The sequence below is a fragment of the Gallus gallus genome, unplaced genomic scaffold (assembly GCF_016699485.2).
Source record: "Gallus gallus isolate bGalGal1 unplaced genomic scaffold, bGalGal1.mat.broiler.GRCg7b scaffold_45, whole genome shotgun sequence".
NCBI classification, from domain to species: Eukaryota; Metazoa; Chordata; class Aves; order Galliformes; family Phasianidae; genus Gallus; species Gallus gallus.
Window position 1 is genome coordinate 70920 of NW_024095997.1, and position 21119 is coordinate 92038.

The 21119-nt window shown below is 61.8% G+C and overlaps 1 protein-coding gene across 13 annotated transcripts in view; it reads left to right on the forward strand.

The window, feature by feature from the left end:
• Positions 1–20399, forward strand: part of LIPE (lipase E, hormone sensitive type) — a 46344-nt gene extending 25945 nt beyond the window's left edge. For all 13 annotated transcript variants that reach the window (XM_040657096.1, XM_040657101.1, XM_040657108.2 and 10 more), the window contains 4 exons: positions 5220–5447; positions 7847–7963; positions 10266–10549; positions 18377–20399. In XM_040657096.1, coding sequence (XP_040513030.1) covers positions 5220–5447; positions 7847–7963; positions 10266–10549; positions 18377–20332 — 2585 coding nt within the window. In that variant the 3' untranslated portion in view covers positions 20333–20399. The remainder of the gene's footprint in view (positions 1–5219; positions 5448–7846; positions 7964–10265; positions 10550–18376) is intronic.
• Positions 20400–21119: the final 720 nt, after the last annotated feature.

Below are 21119 nucleotides of genomic sequence, written 5' to 3' on the forward strand. Positions count from 1 at the left end.
GGTCGTATCGGGGTGGTATGGGGTCGTATTGGGGAGGTATGGGGTCAATAAGGGGCAATAAGGGGTGATATGGGGTTGTGTTGGGGGGGTATGGGGTCGTATTGGGGTGGTATAGGGGCCATAGGGGGCTATAAGGGGTGATATGGGGTCATGTTGGGGCAATAGGGGGCGATAAGGGGTGATATGGGGTCATGTTGGGGCAATAGGGGGCAATAAGGGGTGATATGGGGTCATGTTGGGGCAATAGGGGGCAATAAGGGGTGATATGGGGTCATGTTGGGGCAATAGGGGGCGATAAGGGGTGATATGGGGACATGTTGGGGGGGTATGGTGTCGTATCGGGGTGGTATGGGGTCGTATCGGGGTGGTATTGGGGCAGTAGGGGGCGATAAGGGGTGATATGGGGTCATGTTGGGGCAATAGGGGGCGATAAGGGGTGATATGGGGTCATGTTGGGGCAATAGGGGGCGATAAGGGGTGATATGGGATCATGTTGGGGCAATAGGGGGCGATAAGGGGTGATATGGGGTCATGTTGGGGCCATAGGGGGCGATAAGGGGTGATATGGGGTCATGTTGGGGCAATAGGGGGCAATAAGGGGTGATATGGGGTCATGTTGGGGCAATAGGGGGCGATAAGGAGTGCTATGGGGTCGTGTTGGAGGGGTATGGGGTCGTATCGGGGTGGTATGGGGGCAATAGGTGGCGATAAGGGGTGATATGGGGTCATGTTGGGGGGGTATGGGGTGATATTGGGGTGGTATGGGGGCAATAGGGGGCGATAAGGGGTGATATGGGGTCATGTTGGGGCAATAGGGGGTGATATTGGGGCAATAGGGGGTGATATTGGGGCATTGGGGGGGCATGGGGTTGTATTGGGGTGGTAGGGGGTCTTAATGGGGTGGCATGGGGGCAATAGGGGGCGATAAGGGGTGATATGGGGTCGTGTTGGAGGGGTATGGGGTCGTATCAGGGTGGTATTGGGGCCATAGGGGGCGATAAGGGGTGATATGGGGTCATGTTGGGGCAATAGGGGGTAATAAGGGGTGATATGGGGTCATGTTGGGGCAATAGGGGGTGATATGGGGTCATGTTGGGGCAATAGGGGGCGATAAGGGGTGATATGGGGTCATGTTGGGGCAATAGGGGGCAATAAGGGGTGATATGGGGTCATGTTGGAGGGGTATGGGGTCGTATCGGGGTGGTATGGGGGCAATAGGTGGCGATAAGGGGTGATATGGGGTCATGTTGGGGGGGTATGGGGTGATATTGGGGCAATGGGGAGGTATGGGATCGTATTGGAGTGGTATGGGGGCGATAAGGGATGATATGGGGTCATGCTGGGGCAATAGGGGGTGATAAGGGGTGCTATGGGGTCATGTTGGGGGGGTATGGGGTCGTATCGGGGTGGTATGGGGGCAATAGGGGGCGATAAGGGGTGATATGGGGTCGTGTTGCGGGGTATGGGGTTGTACTGGGGTGATATGGGGTTGTATTGGGGTGGTATTGGGGCAATAGGGGGCGATAAGGGGTGCTATGGGGTCATGTTGGGGGGGTATGGGGTCGTATCGGGGTGGTAGGGGGGCAATAGGGGGCGATAAGGGGTGATATGGGGTCATGTTGGGGCAAGAGGGGGCGATAAGGGGTGCTATGGGGTCGTGTTGGAGGGGTATGGGGTCGTATCGGGGTGGTATAGGGGCAATAGGGGGCGATAAGGGGTGATATGGGGTCATGTTGGGGGGGTATGGGGTGATATTGGGGTGGTATAGGGGCAATAGGGGGTGATAAGGGGTGATATGGGGTCATGTTGGGGCAATACGGGATGATATTGGGGCAATAGGGGGTGATATTGGGGCATTGGGGGGGCATGGGGTTGTATTGGGGTGATAGGGGGTCTTAATGGGGTGGCATGGGGGCAATAGGGGGCGATAAGGGGTGATATGGGATCGTGTTGGAGGGGTATGGGGTCGTATCAGGGTGGTATTGGGGCCATAGGGGGCGATAAGGGGTGATATGGGGTCATGTTGGGGCAATAGGGGGCGATAAGGGGTGATATGGGGTCATGTTGGGGCAATAGGGGGCGATAAGGGGTGATATGGGGTCATGTTGGGGGGGGTATGGGGTCGTATCGGGGTGGTATGGGGGCCATAGGGGGCGATAAGGGGTGATATGGGGTCATGTTGGAGGGGTATGGGGTCGTATCGGGGTGGTATGGAGGCAATAGGGGGCGATAAGGGGTGATATGGGGTCATGTTGGGGCAATACGGGGTGATATTGGGGCAATAGGGGGTGATATTGGGGCATTGGGGGGGCATGGAGTTGTATTGGGGTGGTAGGGGGTCTTAATGGGGTGGCATGGGGGCAATAGGGGGCGATAAGGGGTGATATGGGGTCGTGTTGGAGGGGTATGGGGTCGTATCGGGGTGGTATGGGGTCGTATTGGGGTGGTATGGGGGCAATAAGGTGCAATAAGGGGTGATATGGGGTCATGTTGGGGCAATAGGGGGCGATAAGGGGTGCTATGGGGTCATGTTGGGGGGGTATGGGGTTGTATCGGGGTGGTATGGGGTCGTATCGGGGTGGTATTGGGGCAGTAGGGGGCGATAAGGGGTGATATGGGGTCATGTTGGGGCCATAGGGGGCGATAAGGGGTGATATGGGGTCATGTTGGGGGGTATGGGGTCGTATTGGGGTGGTATGGGGGCAATAAGGGGCAATAAGGGGTGATATGGGGTCATGTTGGGGCAATAGGGGGTGATAATGGGGTGATTGGGGGTGATATGGGGTCATGTTGGGGGGGTATGGGGTCGTATCGGGGTGGTATGGGGCAATAGGGGGCGATAAGGGGTGATATGGGGTCGTGTTGGAGGGGTATGGGGTCGTATCGGGGTGGTAGGGGGGCAATAGGGGGCGATAAGGGGTGCTATGGGGTCATGTTGGGGCAATAGGGGGTGATAAAGGGTGCTATGGGGTCATGTTGGGGGGGTATGGGGTCGTATCGGGGTGGTAGGGGGCGGTATTGGGGCATTGGGGGGTATGGGGTCGTATTGGGGTGGTATTGGGGCATTGTGTGGGTATATAGCGGCCAACTATCGCGATAGCAGCCCATATCCCCACCATAGCATCCCATATCGCCCCGATATCACCCAATATCGCGACGACAGCAGCCAATATCACCACGATAGCGCTCGATATTGCCCGATATCGCCATGATAGCGGCCAACAATCGCGATAGCAGCCCATATCCCCACCATAGCATCCCATATCACCCCGATATCACCCAATATCGCGACAATGGCGGCCATTATCGCCACGATAGCGCCCGATATCACCATAATAGCGGCCAACTATCGCGATAGCAGCCGATATCCCCACGATAGCATCCCATATCGCCCCGATATCACCCAATATCGCGACAATGGCGGCCATTATCGCCACGATAGCGCCCAATAGTGCCCGATATCGCGATGATAGCGGCTGATATCACTTGATATCGCCACAATAGCAGCCAACTATCGCGATAGCAGCCAATATCCCCACGATAGCATCCCATATTGCCCTCATGTCACCCAATATCGCGACGACGGCAGCCAGTATCGCCTCAATAGCGCCCGATATCGGCCGATATCGCGACGATAGTGGGCGATATGGCGACGGTAGCGGCCCGTGTCGCGATAGCAGCTGATATCCCCACGATAGCATCCCATATCACCCCGATATCACCCAATATCGCGACAATGGCGGCCAGTATCGCCACGATAGCGCCCGATATCACCATAATAGCGGCCAACTATCGCGATAGCAGCCGATATCCCCACGATAGCATCCAATATCACCCAATATTGCGACAACAGCAGCCATTATCGCCACGATAGTGCCCGATATCGCAACGATAGCGGCTGGTATCACCCGATATCCCCACAATAGCAGCCAACTATCGCGATAGCAGCCGATATCCCCACGATAGCATCCCACATTGCCCTCATGTCACCAAATATCGTGACAACGGCAGCCCGTATCGCCACAATAGCGCCCGATATCGCCACGATAGCGGCCAACTATCGCGATAGCAGCCGATATTCCCACGATAGCATCCAATATCACCCAATATCGCGACGACGACGGCCAGTATCGCCTCAATAGCGCCCGATATCGGCCGATATCGCGACGATAGTGGGCGATATCGTGACGGCAGCGGCCCGTCTCGCGATAGCGGCTGATATCCCCACAATAGCATCCAATATCGCCCTGATATCACCCAATATCGCGACAACGCCAGCCCGTATCGCCACGATAGCGCCCGATGTCGTCACGATAGTGGCTGAATATCGTGATAGTGGTCAATATGTCCATGATAGCACCCACTATCGCTATGACAGTGGCCAATATCGCCACAATAGCACCCGATATCACGACGATAGCGGCCAACTATCGCGATAGCAGCCCATATCCCCATGATAGCATCCAATATCGCCCCGATATCACCCAATATCGCGACAACGGCAGCCATTATCGCCTCAATAGCGCCCGATATCGGCCGATATCGCGACGATAGCGGGCGATATGGCGACAGCAGCGGCCCGTGTCGCGATAGCAGCCGATATCCCCATGATAGCATCCCATATCGCCCTGATATCACCCAATATCGCAACGACAGTGGCCAATATAGCCACGGTATCGCCACGATATCACCACAAGAGTGGCCCATTATCGCGATAGTGGTCGATATCCCCACGATAGCATCCAATATCGCCCCGTTATCACCCAGTATCGCGACAACAGTGGCCAATATCGCCATGATAACACGCGATATCACCCGATATCGCGATGATAGCGGCCGATATTGCCCGATATCACCATGATAGCGGCCAACTATCGCGATAGCAGCCGATATCCCCACGATAGCATCCCATATCGCCCCGATATCACCCAATATCGTGACAACGGCGGCCAGTATCGCCACGATAGCGCCCAATAGCGCCCGATATCGCGACGATAGCGGCTGATATCACTTGATATCGCCACAATAGCAGCCAAATATCGCGATAGCAGCCGATATCCCCACGATAGCATCCCATATCGCCCCGATATCACCCAATATCGTGACAACGGCGGCCAGTATCGCCACGATAGCGCCCGATAGCGCCCGATATCGCGACGATAGCGGGCGATATGGCGACGGCAGCGGCCCGCGTCGCGATAGCGGCCTCCCTGCCGTAGGCTCGACGGCGCAGCGCGTGTGCCTGGCGGGGGACAGCGCCGGGGGGAACCTCTGCGTGACGGTGGCGCTGCGGGCGGCGGCCATGGGGGTGCAGCGGCCCGACGGCATCATGGCGGCCTACCCCGTCACGTTGGTGCAGGCGGCCGCCTCCCCATCGCGTCTCCTCACCCTCCTGGACCCACTGCTGCCCCTCGGGGTCCTCCTCAAGTGTCTGAGCGCATACACAGGTGGGGGGCGACGTGTGGGTCTCTGTGGGGCACTTATGGGTCCCTATGGGGCAGTTACGGGGCTCTATGAGGCAGTTCTGGGGCTCTATGGGGCACCTATGGGCCCCTATGGGTCTCTGTGGGTCTCTATGGGGCAGCTGTGGGGCTCTGTGGGTCTCTGTGGGTCGCTATGGGGCAGATATGGGTCTCTATGGGGCAGCTATGGGTCTCTGTGGGTCTCTATGGGTCGCTGTGGGGAAGCTGTGGGTCTCTGTGGGTCTCCATGGGTCGCTATGGGGCAGCTATGGGTCTCTGTGGGTCTCTATGGGCCGCTCTGTCTCTCTATGGGTCTCTATGGGTCGCTATGGGGTGGCTATGGGTCTCTGGGGGTCGCCTCCCCATGGCGTCTCCTCACCCTCCTGGACCCACTGCTGCCCCTCGGGGTCCTCTTCAACTGTCTGAGCGCATACACAGGTGGGGGGGGGACGTGTGGGGTGGGGGGGGTCGCTGTGGGTCTCTATGGGGCACTTATGGGGCAGCTATGGGTCTCTGTGCGGCAGCTATGGGTCTCTGTGGGTCGCTATGGGTGTCTATGGGTCTCAGTGGGCCCCTATGGGTCTCTGTGGGTCTCTATGGGTCGCTATGGGGCAGCTATGGGTCGCTATAGGTCTCTATGGGTCTCTGTGGGGCAGCTATGGGCCCCTATGGGTCTCTATGGGGCAGCTATAGCACCCGAGTGTCCTCCTCAAGTGTCTGAGCGCATACACAGGTGGGGGGTGACATGTGGGTCTCTGTGGGGCTGTTATGGGTCTCTGTGGGGCTGTTATGGGTCTCTATGGGGCAGTTACGGGGCTCTATGGGGCAGTTGTGGGGCTCTATGGGGCACCTATGGGCCCCTATGGGTCTCTGTGGGTCTCTATGGGGCAGCTGTGGGGCTCTGTGGGTCTCTGTGGGTCGCTATGGAGCAGCTATGGGTCTCTGGGGGTCGCGTCCCCATGGCGTCTCCTCACCCTCCTGGACCCACTGCTGCCCCTCGGGGTCCTCCTCAAGTGTCTGAGCGCATACACAGGTGGGGGGCGACGTGTGGGTCTCTATGGGGCACTTATGGGTCCCTATGGGGCAGTTACGGGGCTCTATGGGGCACCTATGGGTCTCTGTGGGTCTCTATGGGGCAGCTATGGGTCTCTGTGGGTCTCTATGGGCCGCTCTGTCTCTCTATGGGTCTCTATGGGTCGCTATGGGGTGGCTATGGGTCTCTGGGGGTCGCGTCCCCATCGCGTCTCCTCACCCTCCTGGACCCACTGCTGCCCCTCGGGGTCCTCCTCAACTGTCTGAGCGCATACACAGGTGGGGGGGGGACGTGTGGGGTGGGGGGGTCGCTGTGGGTCTCTATGGGGTACTTATGGGGCAGCTATGGGTCTCTGTGCGGCAGCTATGGGTCTCTATGGGTCTCTATGGGTCTCTATGAGGCAGCTATGGGTCTCTGTGGGTCTCTATGGGTCTGTATGGGGCAGCTATGGGTCTCTATGGGTCTCTATGAGGCAGCTATGGGTCTCTGTGGGTCTCTATGGGTCACTATGGGGCAGATATGGGTCTCTGTGGGGCAGCTATGGGTCTCTGTGGGTCGCTATGGGGCAGCTATGGGGCTCTGTGGGTCTCTATGAGTCTCTATGGGGCAGCTATGGGCCCCTGTGTGTTCCTATGGGTCTCCATAGGTCTCTATGGGGCAGCTATGGTTCTCTGTGAGTCTCTATCTGTCGCTATGGGTCTCTATGGGGCAGCTATGGGTCTCTATGGGTCTCTATCTGTCGCTATGGGTCTCTATGGGGCAGCTATGGGTCTCTATGGGTCTCTATCTGTCGCTATGGGTCTCAAGGGGCAGCTATGGGTCTCTATGGGTTGCTGTGGGGCAGCTATGGGTGGCCCTATAGGTGCAATGGGTCTGCCCTATAGATGCTATTGGGACAGCCCTACGGGTGCTGTGGGGCAGGGGCAGATGTGGGGCAGCCCTATACATGCTATGGGCAGCCCTACTGGCGCTATGGGGCAGCCCTATAGGTGCTATGGGGCAGTCATATAGGTGCTATAGGGCAGCCCTACGGGTTCTATGGGGCAGGGGCAGATGTTGGGCAGCCCTATAGGTGCTATGGGGCAGCCCTATAGGTGCTGTGGGGCGGCCCTACGGATGCTATGGGGGGCGGGGGCAGATGTGGGGCAGCCCTATAGATGCTATGGGGCAGCCCTATTGGCGCTATGGGGGAGCCCTGTAGGTGCTGTGGGGCAGCCCTATTGGCGCTATGGGGCAGCCCTGTAGGTGCTATAGGGCTGCCGTACGGGTGTTATGGGGCAGGGGCAGATGTGGGGCAGCCCCATAGCAGTTGTGGGGCCGGTCTGATCCCTCCCCCCCCCCCCCCCCACAGGCACCGATGGGGACGCGGACCCCTCCCCTCCCCCCCCCCCCGAGGGGGGGATCCTGAAGCGGCTCCGCAGTGGGGCGGGGGCGTGGCTGGGGGCGCTGCTGCGGGGGGCGGGGCCAGGTAAGGGGGCGGGGCTACTGGAATGATATCAATGGGAGGGGGCGGGGCTACGGGAGGGGGCGTGGCTGGGGGGCGCTGCACCGCGGGGCGTGGCTACGGGAGGGGGCGTGGCTACGGGGAATAATATCAATAGGAGGGGGCGGGGCTACGGGAGGGGGCGGGGCTGGTGGCGCTGCTCTGGGGGGCGGGGCCTGGTAATGGGGCGGGGCTACGCGAGGGGGCGGGGCGGGGGCGACGCTGCGGGGGGTGGGGCCAGGTAAGGGGGCGGGGCTACAGGGAATTATATCAACGGGACGGGGCGGGGCATCGGGAGGGGGCGTGGCTGGGGTCTCCGCTCGGGGGGGCGAGGCCAGGTAAGGGGGCGGGGCTACGGCAGGGGGCGGGGCTAAGTCTAATGGGTGGAATGGGAGGGGGCGGGGCTACGGGAGAGGGCGTGGCAGGGGCGATGCTGCAGCGGCCGGGGCCTGGTAAGGGGGCGGGGCTAACACAGGGGGCGGAGCTACGGGAGGGGGCGTCAATGGGGGCGCTGCACCGCGGGGCGTGGCTACGGGAGGGGGCGTGGCTACGGGGAATAGTAGCAATAGGAGGGGGCGGGGCTACGGGAGGGGCGTGGCAGGGGCGCTGCTCCGGGGGGCGGGGCCAGGTAAGGGGGTGGGGCTACTCGAGGTGGCGGGGCTACGGGGAATGATATTAGCGGGAGGGGGCGGGGCTACGGGATGGGGCGTGGCTGCGCGTAATGGGAGGAATGGGAGGGGGCGGGGCTACGCGAGGGGGCGGGGCTGGAGGCGCAGCTTCGGGGGGCGGGGCCTGGTAAGGAAGCGGGGCTAAGCGAGGGGTTACGGGAGGGGCCGTGGCTACGGGGAATGTAATAAAGGGGACGGGGCGGGGCTACGGGAGAGGGCGGGGATAATGGTAATGAATTGTATGGGCGGGGCTAACTGAGGGGCGGGGCTTATGGATAAGCGGGCTTGTGGGTGGGCGGGGCTAATGGATAAAGGGGCGGTGCTAATGCATAACCGGGCGTGGCTAACTGAGGGGCGGGGCTTATGGATAAGCGGGCTAATGAATGAGCGTGGCTAAAAAATGGGCGGGGTTAATGGGTAAGGGGGCGGGGCTATTGGGCACGGGGGCTTAAGTGTGGGCGGGGCTAACGGAAGGGGCGGGGCTGTTGTGGGCGGAGCTATCGGGTGGGGCGTAGCTAATCGAGGGGCGGGGCTAATGGGTAAGCGGGCTAATTGATGGGCGTGGCTAAAGAAATGGGCGGGGCGAATTGATATGGGGGCGGGGCGAACGGATAAGGGGGCTTATGGGTGGGCGGGGCTAAGGAAAGGGGCGTGGCTTATGGATAAGCGAGCTAGTGAATGGGCTTGGCTAAGTAAATGGGCGGGGTTAATGGATAAGGGGGTCTATGGGTGGGCGGGGCTAGCGAAAGGGGCGGGGCTAACGGGAGGCGGGGCAGGTGGATAAGCAGCATAATGGGTGGGCGTGGCTGGAAAAGGGGCGGGGCTAAACGAGGGGCGTGGCTTATGGATACAAGGGAGGGGCTAATGGATAAGCGGGCTATGGAATGGGCGTGGCTAAATAAATGGGCGGGGCTAATGGATAAGGGGCCTATGGGTAGGCGGAGCTAACGAAAGGGGCGGGGCTAACGGCACGCGGGGCAGGTGGATAAGGGGGCCAATGGGTGGGCGAGGCTGATGAATGAGGCGGGGCTAACGGAGGGGGCGGGGCTAAACGAGGGGCGGAGCTTGAGGTTCTGGGGGTGGGGCTAATGGATAAGCGGGCTATTGAATGGGCGTGGCTAAATAAATGGGCGGGGCTAACGGGAGGCGGGGCAGGTGGATAAGCGAGCCAATGGGTGGGCGTGGCTGATGAAAGAGGCGGGGCTAACGGAGGGGGCGGGGCTAAACGAGGGGCGGGGCAGGTGGATAAGGGGGCCTGTGGGTGGGCGTGGCTAACGGGGGGGCGGGGCTAAACGAGGGGCGGGTGTTATGGATCTGGGGGCGGGGCTAATGGATAAGGGGGGTCTTGAATGGGCGTGGCTAAATAAATGGGCGGGGATAACGGGAGGCGGGGCAGGTGGATAAGCGAGCCGATGGGTGGGCGTGGCTGATGACAGGGGCGGGGCTAACGGGGGCGGGGCTAAACGGGGGGCGGGGTGATCAATCGAGAAGCGGGCCATTGAATGGGTGTGGCTAAATAAATGGGCGGGGCTAATGGGTAAGGGAGCCTATGGGTGGGCGGGGCTAACGGAGGGGGCGGGGCTAACGAGAGCTCCGCCCCCCTCCACCCCCCTTCCCAGATCCCCGCCCCGCCCTTACCGCCCCCCGCCCCAGCATGGCGGTCCCACGTGACCCCGCTGCCGAAGAGGAAGAAACGGAAGAGGAGGAGACGGAGGGCGGCGGAAGTGACGTCACGGCGGGGGCGGCGCCGTACCCGGCGGACTTCCGGCCTCTCCGTTCGGGCCTCCCTCCCCCCCCCGGCTCCCGGCCCGCCCCTCCCCCCGCCCTGTCGCGACATCCGCTCGTATCGCCGCTGCTCGCCGCCGACGGGGCGCTGCGCGGACTGCCGCCCGTCCACATCGTGGTCAGTGAGCGGCCCCCAATACCCACCCCCACTCGGGACCCCACGTACCGACCCCGCAGGGACCCCTAATAGGGACTGCAATAGGGACCCCACAGAGGGACCCCAAATAGGGACCCCAAATAGGGACCCCATAGGGACACAGAGGGACCCCAAATAGGGACCCCACATAGGGACCCCGCAGGGACCCCTAATAGGGAATACAATAGGGACCCCACATAGGGATCCAAAATAGGGACCCCGTAGGGACACAGAGGAACCCCTAAAAGGGACCCCAAATAGGGACCCCGTAGGGACACAGAGGGACCCCAAATGTAGACCCCAAATAGGGACCCCACATAGGGACCCATAGGGACACAGAGGGACCCATAGGGACCCCACATAGGGACCCCAAATAGGGACACCCCATAGGAATACATAGGGACCCATAGGGACACCCCAAATAGGGACCCCACATAGGGACACAGAGGGACCCCTAATAGGGACTGCAATAGGGACCCCACATAGGGACCCCAAATAGGGACCCCGTAGGGACACAGAGGGACCCCAAATAGGGACCCCACGTAGGGACCCCAAATAGGGACCCATAGGGACACAGAGGGACCCCACATAGGGACCCCAAATAGGGACCCCACATAGGGACCCCATAGGGACACAGAGGGACCCCAAATAGGGACCCCATAGGGACACAGAGGGACCCCTCATAGGGACCCCAAATAGGGACACCCCATAGGGACCCCTAATAGGGACCCCACGTAGGGACCCCAAATAGGGACCCCATAGGGACACAGAGGGACCCCAAATAGGGACCCCAAATAGGGACCCCACATAGGGACCCATAGGGACACCCTATAGGGACACGTAGGGACCCCAAATAGGGACCCCATAGGGACACAGAGGGACCCCAAATGTGGACCCCAAATAGGGACACCCCATAGGGACCCCAAATAGGGACCCCACATAGGGACCCCACATAGGGACCCCATAGGGACACAGAGGGACCCCTAATAGGGCCTGTAATAGGGAACCCACATAGGGACCCCAAATAGGGACCCCATAGGGACACAGAGGGACCCCAAATGTGGACCCCAAATAGGGACCCCAAATAGGGACCCCACGTACGGACCCCGCAGGGACCCCTAATAGGGACTGCAATAGGGACCCCACATAGGGACCCCATAGGGACACCCCGTAGGGGCGCATAGGGACCCCAAATACGGACCCCAAATACGGACCCATAGGGACACATAGGGACCCCATAGAGCCTCATAGAGCCCCATAGGGACCCCATCGAGCCCCATAGAGCCCCATAGGGACCCCTTAGAGCCCCATAGAGCCCTATAATGACCCCATAGAACCCCATAGAGTTCCATAGTGACTCCATAGAGCCCCATAGGGACCCCATAGAGCCCCATAGAGCCCCATAGTGACCCCATAGAGCCCCATAGGAACCCCACAGAGCCCCATAGAGCCCCATAGGGACTCCATAGCGCCCCATAGAGCCCCATAGGGACCCCATAGAGCCCCATAGGGACCCCGTAGAGCCCCATAGAGCCCTATAATGACCGCCTAGAGCCCCATAGAGCCCCCCTGCCCCCCCTAAGGCCATTCCCCCCCCAGGCGTGTGAGCAGGACCCCCTGCTGGACGATGCGGTGTCCCATAGAGCCCCATAGAGCCCCATAGGGACACCATAGAGCCCCATAGAGCCCCATAGGATCCCCATAGAGCCTCATGGAGCCCCATAGGGACCCCATAGAGCCCCATAGAGCCCCCTAAGGACTCCATAGAGCCCCATAGAGCCCCATAGGACCCCCTGTCCCCCCCTAAGGCCACGTCCCCCCCCAGGCGTGTGAGCAGGACCCCCTGCTGGACGACGCGGTGTCCCATAGAGCCCCATAGAGCCCCATAGGGACCCCATCGAGCCCCATAGAGCCCCATAGGGAGCCCACAGAGCCCCCTAGAGCCCCATACGGACCCCACTGAGCCCCATAGGGACCACATAGAGCCCCATAGAGCCCTATAGGGACCCCATAGAGTCCCATAGAGCCCTGTAGGGACCCCATATTGCCCCATAGACCCCCATAGGGACCCGATAGAGTTCCTTAGGGACCCCATAGAGCCCCATGGGGACCCCATAGAGCCCCATAGAGCCTCATAGGGACCCCATCGAGCCCCATAGAGCCCCATAGGGACCCCACAGAGCCCCATAGAGCCCTATTATGACCCCATAGAGCCCTGTAATGACCCCATAGAGCCGCATAGAGTCCCATAGAGCCCTATAATGACCCCATAGAGCCCCATAGGGACCCCACAGAGCCCCATAGGGACGCCATAGAGCCCCCTAGAGCCCCATAGGACCCCCTGTCCCCCCCTAAGGCCATGTCCCCCCCCAGGCGTGTGAGCAGGACCCCCTGCTGGACGATGCGGTGTCCCATAGAGCCCCATAGAGCCCCATAGAGCCCCATAGAGCCCCATAGGGACCCCATAGAGCCCCATGGAGCCCCATAGAGCCCCATAGGGTCCTCATAGAGCCCCATAGAGTCCTGTAGGGACCCCACAGAGCCCCATAGAGCCACATAGAGCCCCATAGGGACCCCATAGAGCCCCATAGGGAGCCCACAGAGCCCCCTAGAGCCCCATACGGACCCCACAGAGCCCCATAGGGACCACATAGAGCCCCATAGAGCCCTATAGGGACCCCATAGAGTCCCATAGAGCCCTATAGGGACCCCATAGAGCCCCATAGACCGCCATAGGGACCCCATCGACCCCATAGAGTTCCTTAGGGACTCCATAGAGCCCCATGGGGACCCCATAGAGCCCCATAGAGCCCCATAGGGACCCATAGAGCCCCATAGAGCCCCTATAATGACCCCACAGAGCCCCATAGGGACCCTATAGAGCCCCATAGAGCCCTATAATGACCCCATAGAGCCCCATAGTGACCCCATGGAGCCCCATAGAGCCCTATAGGGACTCCATAGAGCCCCATAGAGCCCGATAGGAACCCCATTGAGCCCCATAAGGACCCCATAGAGCCCCATAGAGCCCCATAGGAACCCCATAGAGCCCCATAAGGACCCCATAGAGCCCCATAGAGCTCCATTGAGTCCTATAATGACCCCATAGAGCCCCATGGGGACCCCATAGAGCCTCATGGAGCCCCATAGGGACCCCATAGAGCCCCCTAGAGCCCCATAGAGCCCCCCTGCCCCCCCCTAAGGCCACGTCCCCCCCAGGCGTGTGAGCAGGACCCCCTGCTGGACGACGCGGTGTCCCTTAGAGCCCCATAGAGCCCTATAGAGCCCCATAGGGACCTAATAGAGCCCCATAGGAACGCCATAGAGCCCCTTAGAGCCGTATTATGACCCCATAGAGCTCCATAGGGACCCCATATTGCCCCATAGAACCCCATAGAGCCCCATAGAGCCCCGTAGAGCCCCATGGGGACCCCATAGAGCCCCATAGAGCCCCAACGGATCCCCATAGAGCCCCATAGAGCCCCATAGGGACCCCTTAGAGCCCCATAGGGACCCCATAGAGCCCCTTAGAGCCCTATAATGACCCCATATTGCCCCATAGAGCCCCATAGAACCCCATAGAGCCCCATAGAGCCCCACAGGGCCCCCCTGTCCCCCCCTAAGGCCATTCCCCCCCCAGGCGTGTGAGCAGGACCCCCTGCTGGACGATGCGGTGTCCCATAGAGCCCCATAGAGCCCTATAGAGCCCCATAGAGCCTCATAAGGACTCCATAGAACCCCATAGAGCCCCACAGGGACCCCATATAGCCCCATAGGTACCCCATAGAGGCCCATAGAGCCCCATGGAGCCCCATAGGGACCCCATAGAGCCCCCTAGAGCCCCATAGGGACCCCATAGAGCCCCACAGAGCCCCAAAGAGCCCCATAGGCCCCCCTGTCCCCCCCTAAGGCCACATCCCCCCCCAGGCATGTGAGCAGGACCCCCTGCTGGACGATGCGGTGTCCCATAGAGCCCCATAGAGCCCCGTAGAGCCCTATAATGATGCCATAGAGCCCCATAGGGACCACTTAGAGCCCCATAGAGCCCCATTGCGCCCCATAGAGCCCTATAGGGACACCATAGAGCCCCCTAGAGCCCCATAGAGCCCCCCTGTCCCCCCCTAAGGCCATGTCCCCCCCAGGCGTGTGAGCAGGACCCCCTGCTGGACGATGCGGTGTCCCATAGAGCCCCATCGAGCCCCATAGGGACACCATAGAGCCCCATAGAGCCCCATAGGATCCCCATAGAGCCTCATGGAGCCCCATAGGGACCCCATAGAGCCCCATAGAGCCCCATAGGGCCCCATAGGGACACCATAGAGCCCCATAGAGCCCCATACGGACCCCATAGAGCCCCATAGAGCCCCATAGAGCCCCATACGGACCCCATAGAGCCCCATAGGGATCCCATAGAGCCCCATAGTGACCCCATAGAGCCCCATAGAGCCCCATAGAGCCCTGTAGGGACCCCATAGAGCCCCATAGTGACCCCATAGAGCTCCATAGAGCCCCATAGGGACCCCATAGAGCCCCATAGGGACACCATAGAGCCTGATAAGGACCCCACTGAGCCCCATAGAGTCCCATAGAGCCCCATAGTGACCCCATAGAGCCCCATTGAGCCCCATAGGATCCCCATAGAGTCTCATGGAGCCCCATAGGGACCCCATAGAGCCCCATAGAGCCCTATAATGACCCCATAGGGACCCCATAGAGCCCCATAGAGCCCTATAATGACCCCGTAGAGCCCCATAGAGCCCCATAGGGACCCCTACAGCCCTATAGGGCCCCCCTGTGCCCCCCTAAGGCCATGTCCCCCCCCAGGCGTGTGAGCAGGACCCCCTGCTGGACGACGCGGTGTCCCATAGAGACCCATAGAGCCCCATAGGGACCCCATAGAGCCCCATAGAGCCCCATAGAGCCCCATAGGGACCCCATAGAGCCCCATAGAGCCCCATAGGGCCCCATAGGGACACCATAGAGCCCCATAGAGCCCCATAGAGCCCCATAGGGACCCCATAGAGCCCCATAGAACCCCATAGAGCCCCTTAGAGCCCTATAATGACCCCATAGAGCCCCATAGAGCCCCCTAGAGCCCCACAGAGCCCCCTAGAGCCCCATAGGGACCCCATAGAGCCCCACAGAGCCCTATAATGACCCCATAGAGCCCTATAATGATCCCCTAGAGCCCCATAGAGCCCCATAGGACCCCCTGTCCCCCCCTAAGGCCACGTCCCCCCCCAGGCGTGTGAGCAGGACCCCCTGCTGGACGACGCGGTGTCCCATAGCGCCCCATAGAGCCCCATAGGGACCCCATAGAGCCCCATAGAGCCCTATAATGACCCCACAGAGCCTCCTAGAGCCCCATAGAGCCCTATAATGACCCCCTAGAGCCCCATAGGGACCCCATAGAGCCCCACAGAGCCCTATAATGACCCCATAGAGCCCTATAATGACCCCATAGAGCCCCACAGAGCCCCCTAGAGCCCCATAGGGACCCCATAGAGCCCCACAGAGCCCTATAATGACCCCATAGAGCCCTATAATGATCCCCTAGAGCCCCATAGAGCCCCATAGGACCCCCTGCCCCTCCCTAAGGCCATGTCCCCCCCCAGGCGTGTGAGCAGGTCCCCCTGCTGGACGATGCGGTGTCCCATAGAGCCACATAGGGACCCCATAGAGCCCCATAGGGACCCCATAGAGCCCCATAGAGCCCCATAGGGACCCCACAGAGCCCCATAGAGCCCCATAGGGACTCCATAGAGCCCCCTAGAGCCCCATAGGGACCCCATAGAGCCCCATAGAGCCCTATAATGACCCCATAGGCCCCCCTGCCCCCCCCTAAGGCCACGTCCCCCCCAGGCGTGTGAGCAGGACCCCCTGCTGGACGACGCGGTGTCCCATAGAGCCCCATAGAGCCCCATAGAGCCCCATAGGGACCCCATAGAGCCCCATAGAGCCCCATAGAGCCCCATAGAGACCCCATAGAGCCCCATAGAGCCCCATAGGGACCCCACAGAGCCCCATAGAGCCCCATAGGGACCCCACAGAGCCCCATAGGGACCACATAGAGCCCCATAGAGCCCTATAGGGACCCCATAGAGTCCCATAGAGCCCTATAGGGACCCCATAGAGCCCCATAGACCACCATAGGGACCGCATAGACCCCATAGAGCCCCATAGGATCCCCATAGAGCCCCATAGAGCCCCATAGGGACCCCTTAGAGCCCCATAGGATCCCCATAGAGCCCCATAGAGCCCCATTGGGACCCCATAGAGCCCCATAGGGAGCCCACAGAGCCCCATAGAGCCCCATAGAGCCCCCCTGTCCCCCCCTAAGGCCACGTCCCCCCCCAGGCGTGTGAGCAGGACCCCCTGCTGGACGACGCGGTGTCCCATAGAGCCCCATAGAGCCCCATAGAGCCCCATAGAGCCCCATAGGGACCCCGTAGAGCCCCACAGAGCCCTATAATGACCCCATAGAGCCCTATAATGATCCCCTAGAGCCCCATAGAGCCCCATAGGACCCCCTGTCCCCCCCTAAGGCCATGTCCCCCCCCAGGCGTGTGAGCAGGACCCCCTGCTGGACGATGCGGTGTCCCATAGCGCCCCATAGAGCCCCATAGGGACCCCATAGAGCCCCATAGAGCCCCATACAGCCCCATAGGGATCCCATAGAGCCTCATAGGGACCCCATAGAGCCCCATAGAGCCCTATAATGACCCCACAGAGCCCCCTAGAGCCCCATAGAGCCCTATAATGACCCCCTAGAGCCCCATAGGGACCCCATAGAGCCCCACAGAGCCCTATAATGACCCCATAGAGCCCTATAATGACCCCATAGAGCCCCATAGAGCCCCATAGAGCCCTACAGAGCCCTATAATGACCCCATAGAGCCCTATAATGATCCCCTAGAGCCCTATAGAGCCCCATAGGACCCCCTGCCCCTCCCTAAGGCCATGTCCCCCCCCAGGCGTGTGAGCAGGACCCCCTGCTGGACGATGCGGTGTCCCATAGAGCCACATAGGGACCCCATAGAGCCCCATAGGGACCCCATAGAGCCCCATAGAGCCCCATAGGGACCCCACAGAGCCCCATAGAGCCCCATAGGGACCCCATAGAGCCCCAGAGAGCCCCATAGCCCTATAATGACCCCATAGAGCCCCGTAGTGACCCCATAGCGCCCCTTAGAGCCCCCTAGAGCCCCATAGGGACCCCATAGAGCCCCATAGAGCCCTATAATGACCCCATAGGGCCCCCCTGTCCCCCCCTAAGGCCATGTCCCCCCCCAGGCGTGTGAGCAGGACCCCCTGCTGGACGACGCGGTGTCCCATAGAGCCCCATAGAGCCCCATAGGGACCCCTTAGAGCCCCATAGGATCCCCATAGAGCCCCATAGAGCCCCATAGGGACCCCATAGAGCCCCATAGGGAGCCCACAGAGCCCCATAGAGCCCCGTAGAGCCCCATAGAGCCCCCCTGCCCCCCCCTAAGGCCACGTCCCCCCCCCAGGCGTGTGAGCAGGACCCCCTGCTGGACGACGCGGTGTCCCATAGAGCCCCATAGGGACCCCTTAGAGCCCCATAGGATCCCCATAGAGCCCCATAGAGCCCCATAGGGACCCCATAGAGCCCCATAGGGAGCCCACAGAGCCCCATAGAGCCCCATAGAGCCCCATAGGGACCCCATAGAGCCCCGTAGGCCCCCATAGAACCCCATAGAGCCCCATAGAGCCCTATAATGACCCCCTAGAGCCCCATAGAGCCCCATAGGCCCCCCTGTCCCCCCCTAAGGCCATGTCCCCCCCCAGGCGTGTGAGCAGGACCCCCTGCTGGACGACGCGGTGTCTTTGGCGCGCCGTCTGCGCTCCCTTCAGCTGCCCGTCTCCCTGCGGGTGGTCCCGGCGCTGCCCCACGGATTTCTCAGCCTTTCCCCTCTGTGCCCCGAAGCCCGCGGGGCGGCCGCGCTCTGCACCCGCCTCATCCGGAGGGTGCTGTGGGGGGGCCCAGGGGCCGACTTGGGGGGCAGGAGGGACAGCACGGCCCCATTGGGTGCTATGGGGATGGGGGGGGACTTGGGGGGCAGGAGGGACAGCACGGCCCCATTGGGTGCTATGGGGATGGGGGGGGACTTGGGGGGCAGGAGGGACAGCACGGCCCCATTGGGACCCATAGGGAGTGGGGTGGGGGGCAGGAGGGACAGCATGGCCCCATTGGGTGCTATGGGGAGTGGGGGGGACTTGGGGGGCAGGAGGCACAGCACGGCCCCATTGGGTGCCATGGGGATGGGGGCAGACTTGGGGGGCAGGAGGGACAGCACGGCCCCATTGGGACCCCTAAGTTGTGGGGTGGGGGGCAGGAGGGACAGCACGGCCCCATTGGGACCCATAGGGAGTGGGGCCGACTTGGGGGGCAGGAGGGACAGCACGGCCCCATTGGGAGCTATGGGGAGTGGGGTGGGGGGGAGGAGGGGCAGCACAGCCCCATTGGGAGCTATGGGGAGTGGGGCGGACTTGGGGGGCAGGAGGGACAGCACGGCCCCATTGGGACCCATAGGGAGTGGGGCCGACTTGGGGGGCAGGAGGGACAGCACGGCCCCATTGGGTGCTATGGGGAGTGGGGTGGGGGGCAGGAGGGGGAGTGAGGCCCCATTGGGAGCTATGGGGATGGGGGGGGACTTGGGGGGCAGGAGGGGCAGCACGGCCCCATTGGGAGCTATGGGGAGTGGGGCGGACTTGGGGGGCAGGAGGGGGAGCACAGCCCCATTGGGACCCCTAAGTTATGGGGTGGGGGGGAGGAGGACCAGCAGCGCCCCATTGGGAGCTATGGGGAGTAGGGCGGACTTGGGGGGCAGGAGGGACAGCACGGCCCCATTGGGACCCCCAAGTTATGGGGCAGACTTGGGGGGCAGGACGGGGAGCACATCCCCACTGGGACCCCTAAGTTGTGGGGCAGGAATGGGGGCCAAGCAGGAGACTGTGGGGCTGCCCCATAGCGAGGGGGACCCTGGAGCTGCTCTGCCCCACGGATCTGCAGCTGCGACCCACAGCGTCGGCCTCACATCGACCCATGGCAGTGGGGCAGCTCTGCCCCATAGTGGCGATGCTCTGCCCCATAGCAGTGATGCTCTGCCCCATAGCGGTGGTGCTCTGCCCCATAGCAGTGGGGCAGCTCTGCCCCATAGCGATGATGCTCTGCCCCATAGCGGCGATGCTCTGCCCCATAGCGGCGATGCTCTGCCCCATAGCGGTGGTGCTCTGACCCATAGCAGCGATGCTCTGCCCCATAGCAGCGATGCTCCGCCCCATAGCGGCGATGCTCCGCCCCATAGCAGTGGGGCAGCTCTGCCCCATAGCAATGATGCTGTGCCCCATAGCACTGGGGTTCTGCCCCATAGCGGCGATGCTGTGCCCCATAGCAGTGATGCTCCGCCCCATAGCAGTGCGGCAGCTCTGCCCCATAGCAGTGATGCTGTGCCCCATAGTAGTGCGGCAGCTCTGCCCCATAGCAGTGATGCTCTGCCCCATAGCAGCGATGCTTTGCCCCATAGCAGTGGGGAAGCTCTGCCCCATAGCGGCGATGCTCTGCCCCATAGCGGCGATACTGTGCCCCATAGCAGTGGGGCAACTCTGCCCCATAGCTCCAGCCCCACTGCGCCCCACGGCGCTGCCCCGACCCCCCCATGGTGTGGGGCGGCCCCCAACTCCCCACGTCCGCCCCATAGGCGCCGTCCCAGCGGTCCGGCGGGGCGCGAAGTGGGGTCCTGAGCCCCACACTTGGGGGGCAGAGATCGCCCCATAGATCTGAGAGAGGAAATAAAGAGCTCGGATGGAGGCTGTGTGTGTGACCCACAGATGTGTGGGGCTGGGAGCTGTGGGGGGTGGGGGGTGGGACCCATAGATGTGGGGTGAGACCCACAGATGTGGGGCTGGGAGCTGTGGGGGGTGGGGGGTGGGACCCACAGATGTGGGGTGGGAGCTGTGGGGTGAGACCCATAGATGTGGGGTGGGACTCACAGATGTGTGGGGCTGGGAGCTGTGGGGGGTGGGGGGTGGGACCCATAGATGTGGGGTGAGACCCACAGATGTGGGGTGGGAGCTGTGGGGTGGGACCCATAGATGTGGGGTGGGACTCACAGATGTGTGGGGCTGGGAGCTGTGGGGTGAGACCCACAGATGTGGGGCTGGGAGCTGTGGGGGGTGGGGGGTGGGACCCATAGATGTGGGGTGAGACCCACAGATGTGTGAGGCTGGGAGATGAGGGGGGTGGGACCCACAGATGTGGGGCTGGGATCAGTGGGGGGATGAGGGGTGGGACCCACAGATGTTGGGCACAGATGTGGGGCTGGGGTGATGTGGGGCAGACCCACAGATGTGGGGCTGGGAGCTGTGGGGGGATGGGGATGGGACCCATAGATGTGGGGTGAGACCCACAGATGTGTGGGGCTGGGAGCTGTGGGGGGTGGGGGGTGGGACCCACAGATGTGGGGTGGGAGCTGTGGGGGGTGGGACCCATAGATGTGGGGTGAGACCCACGGATGTGGGGCTGGGAGCT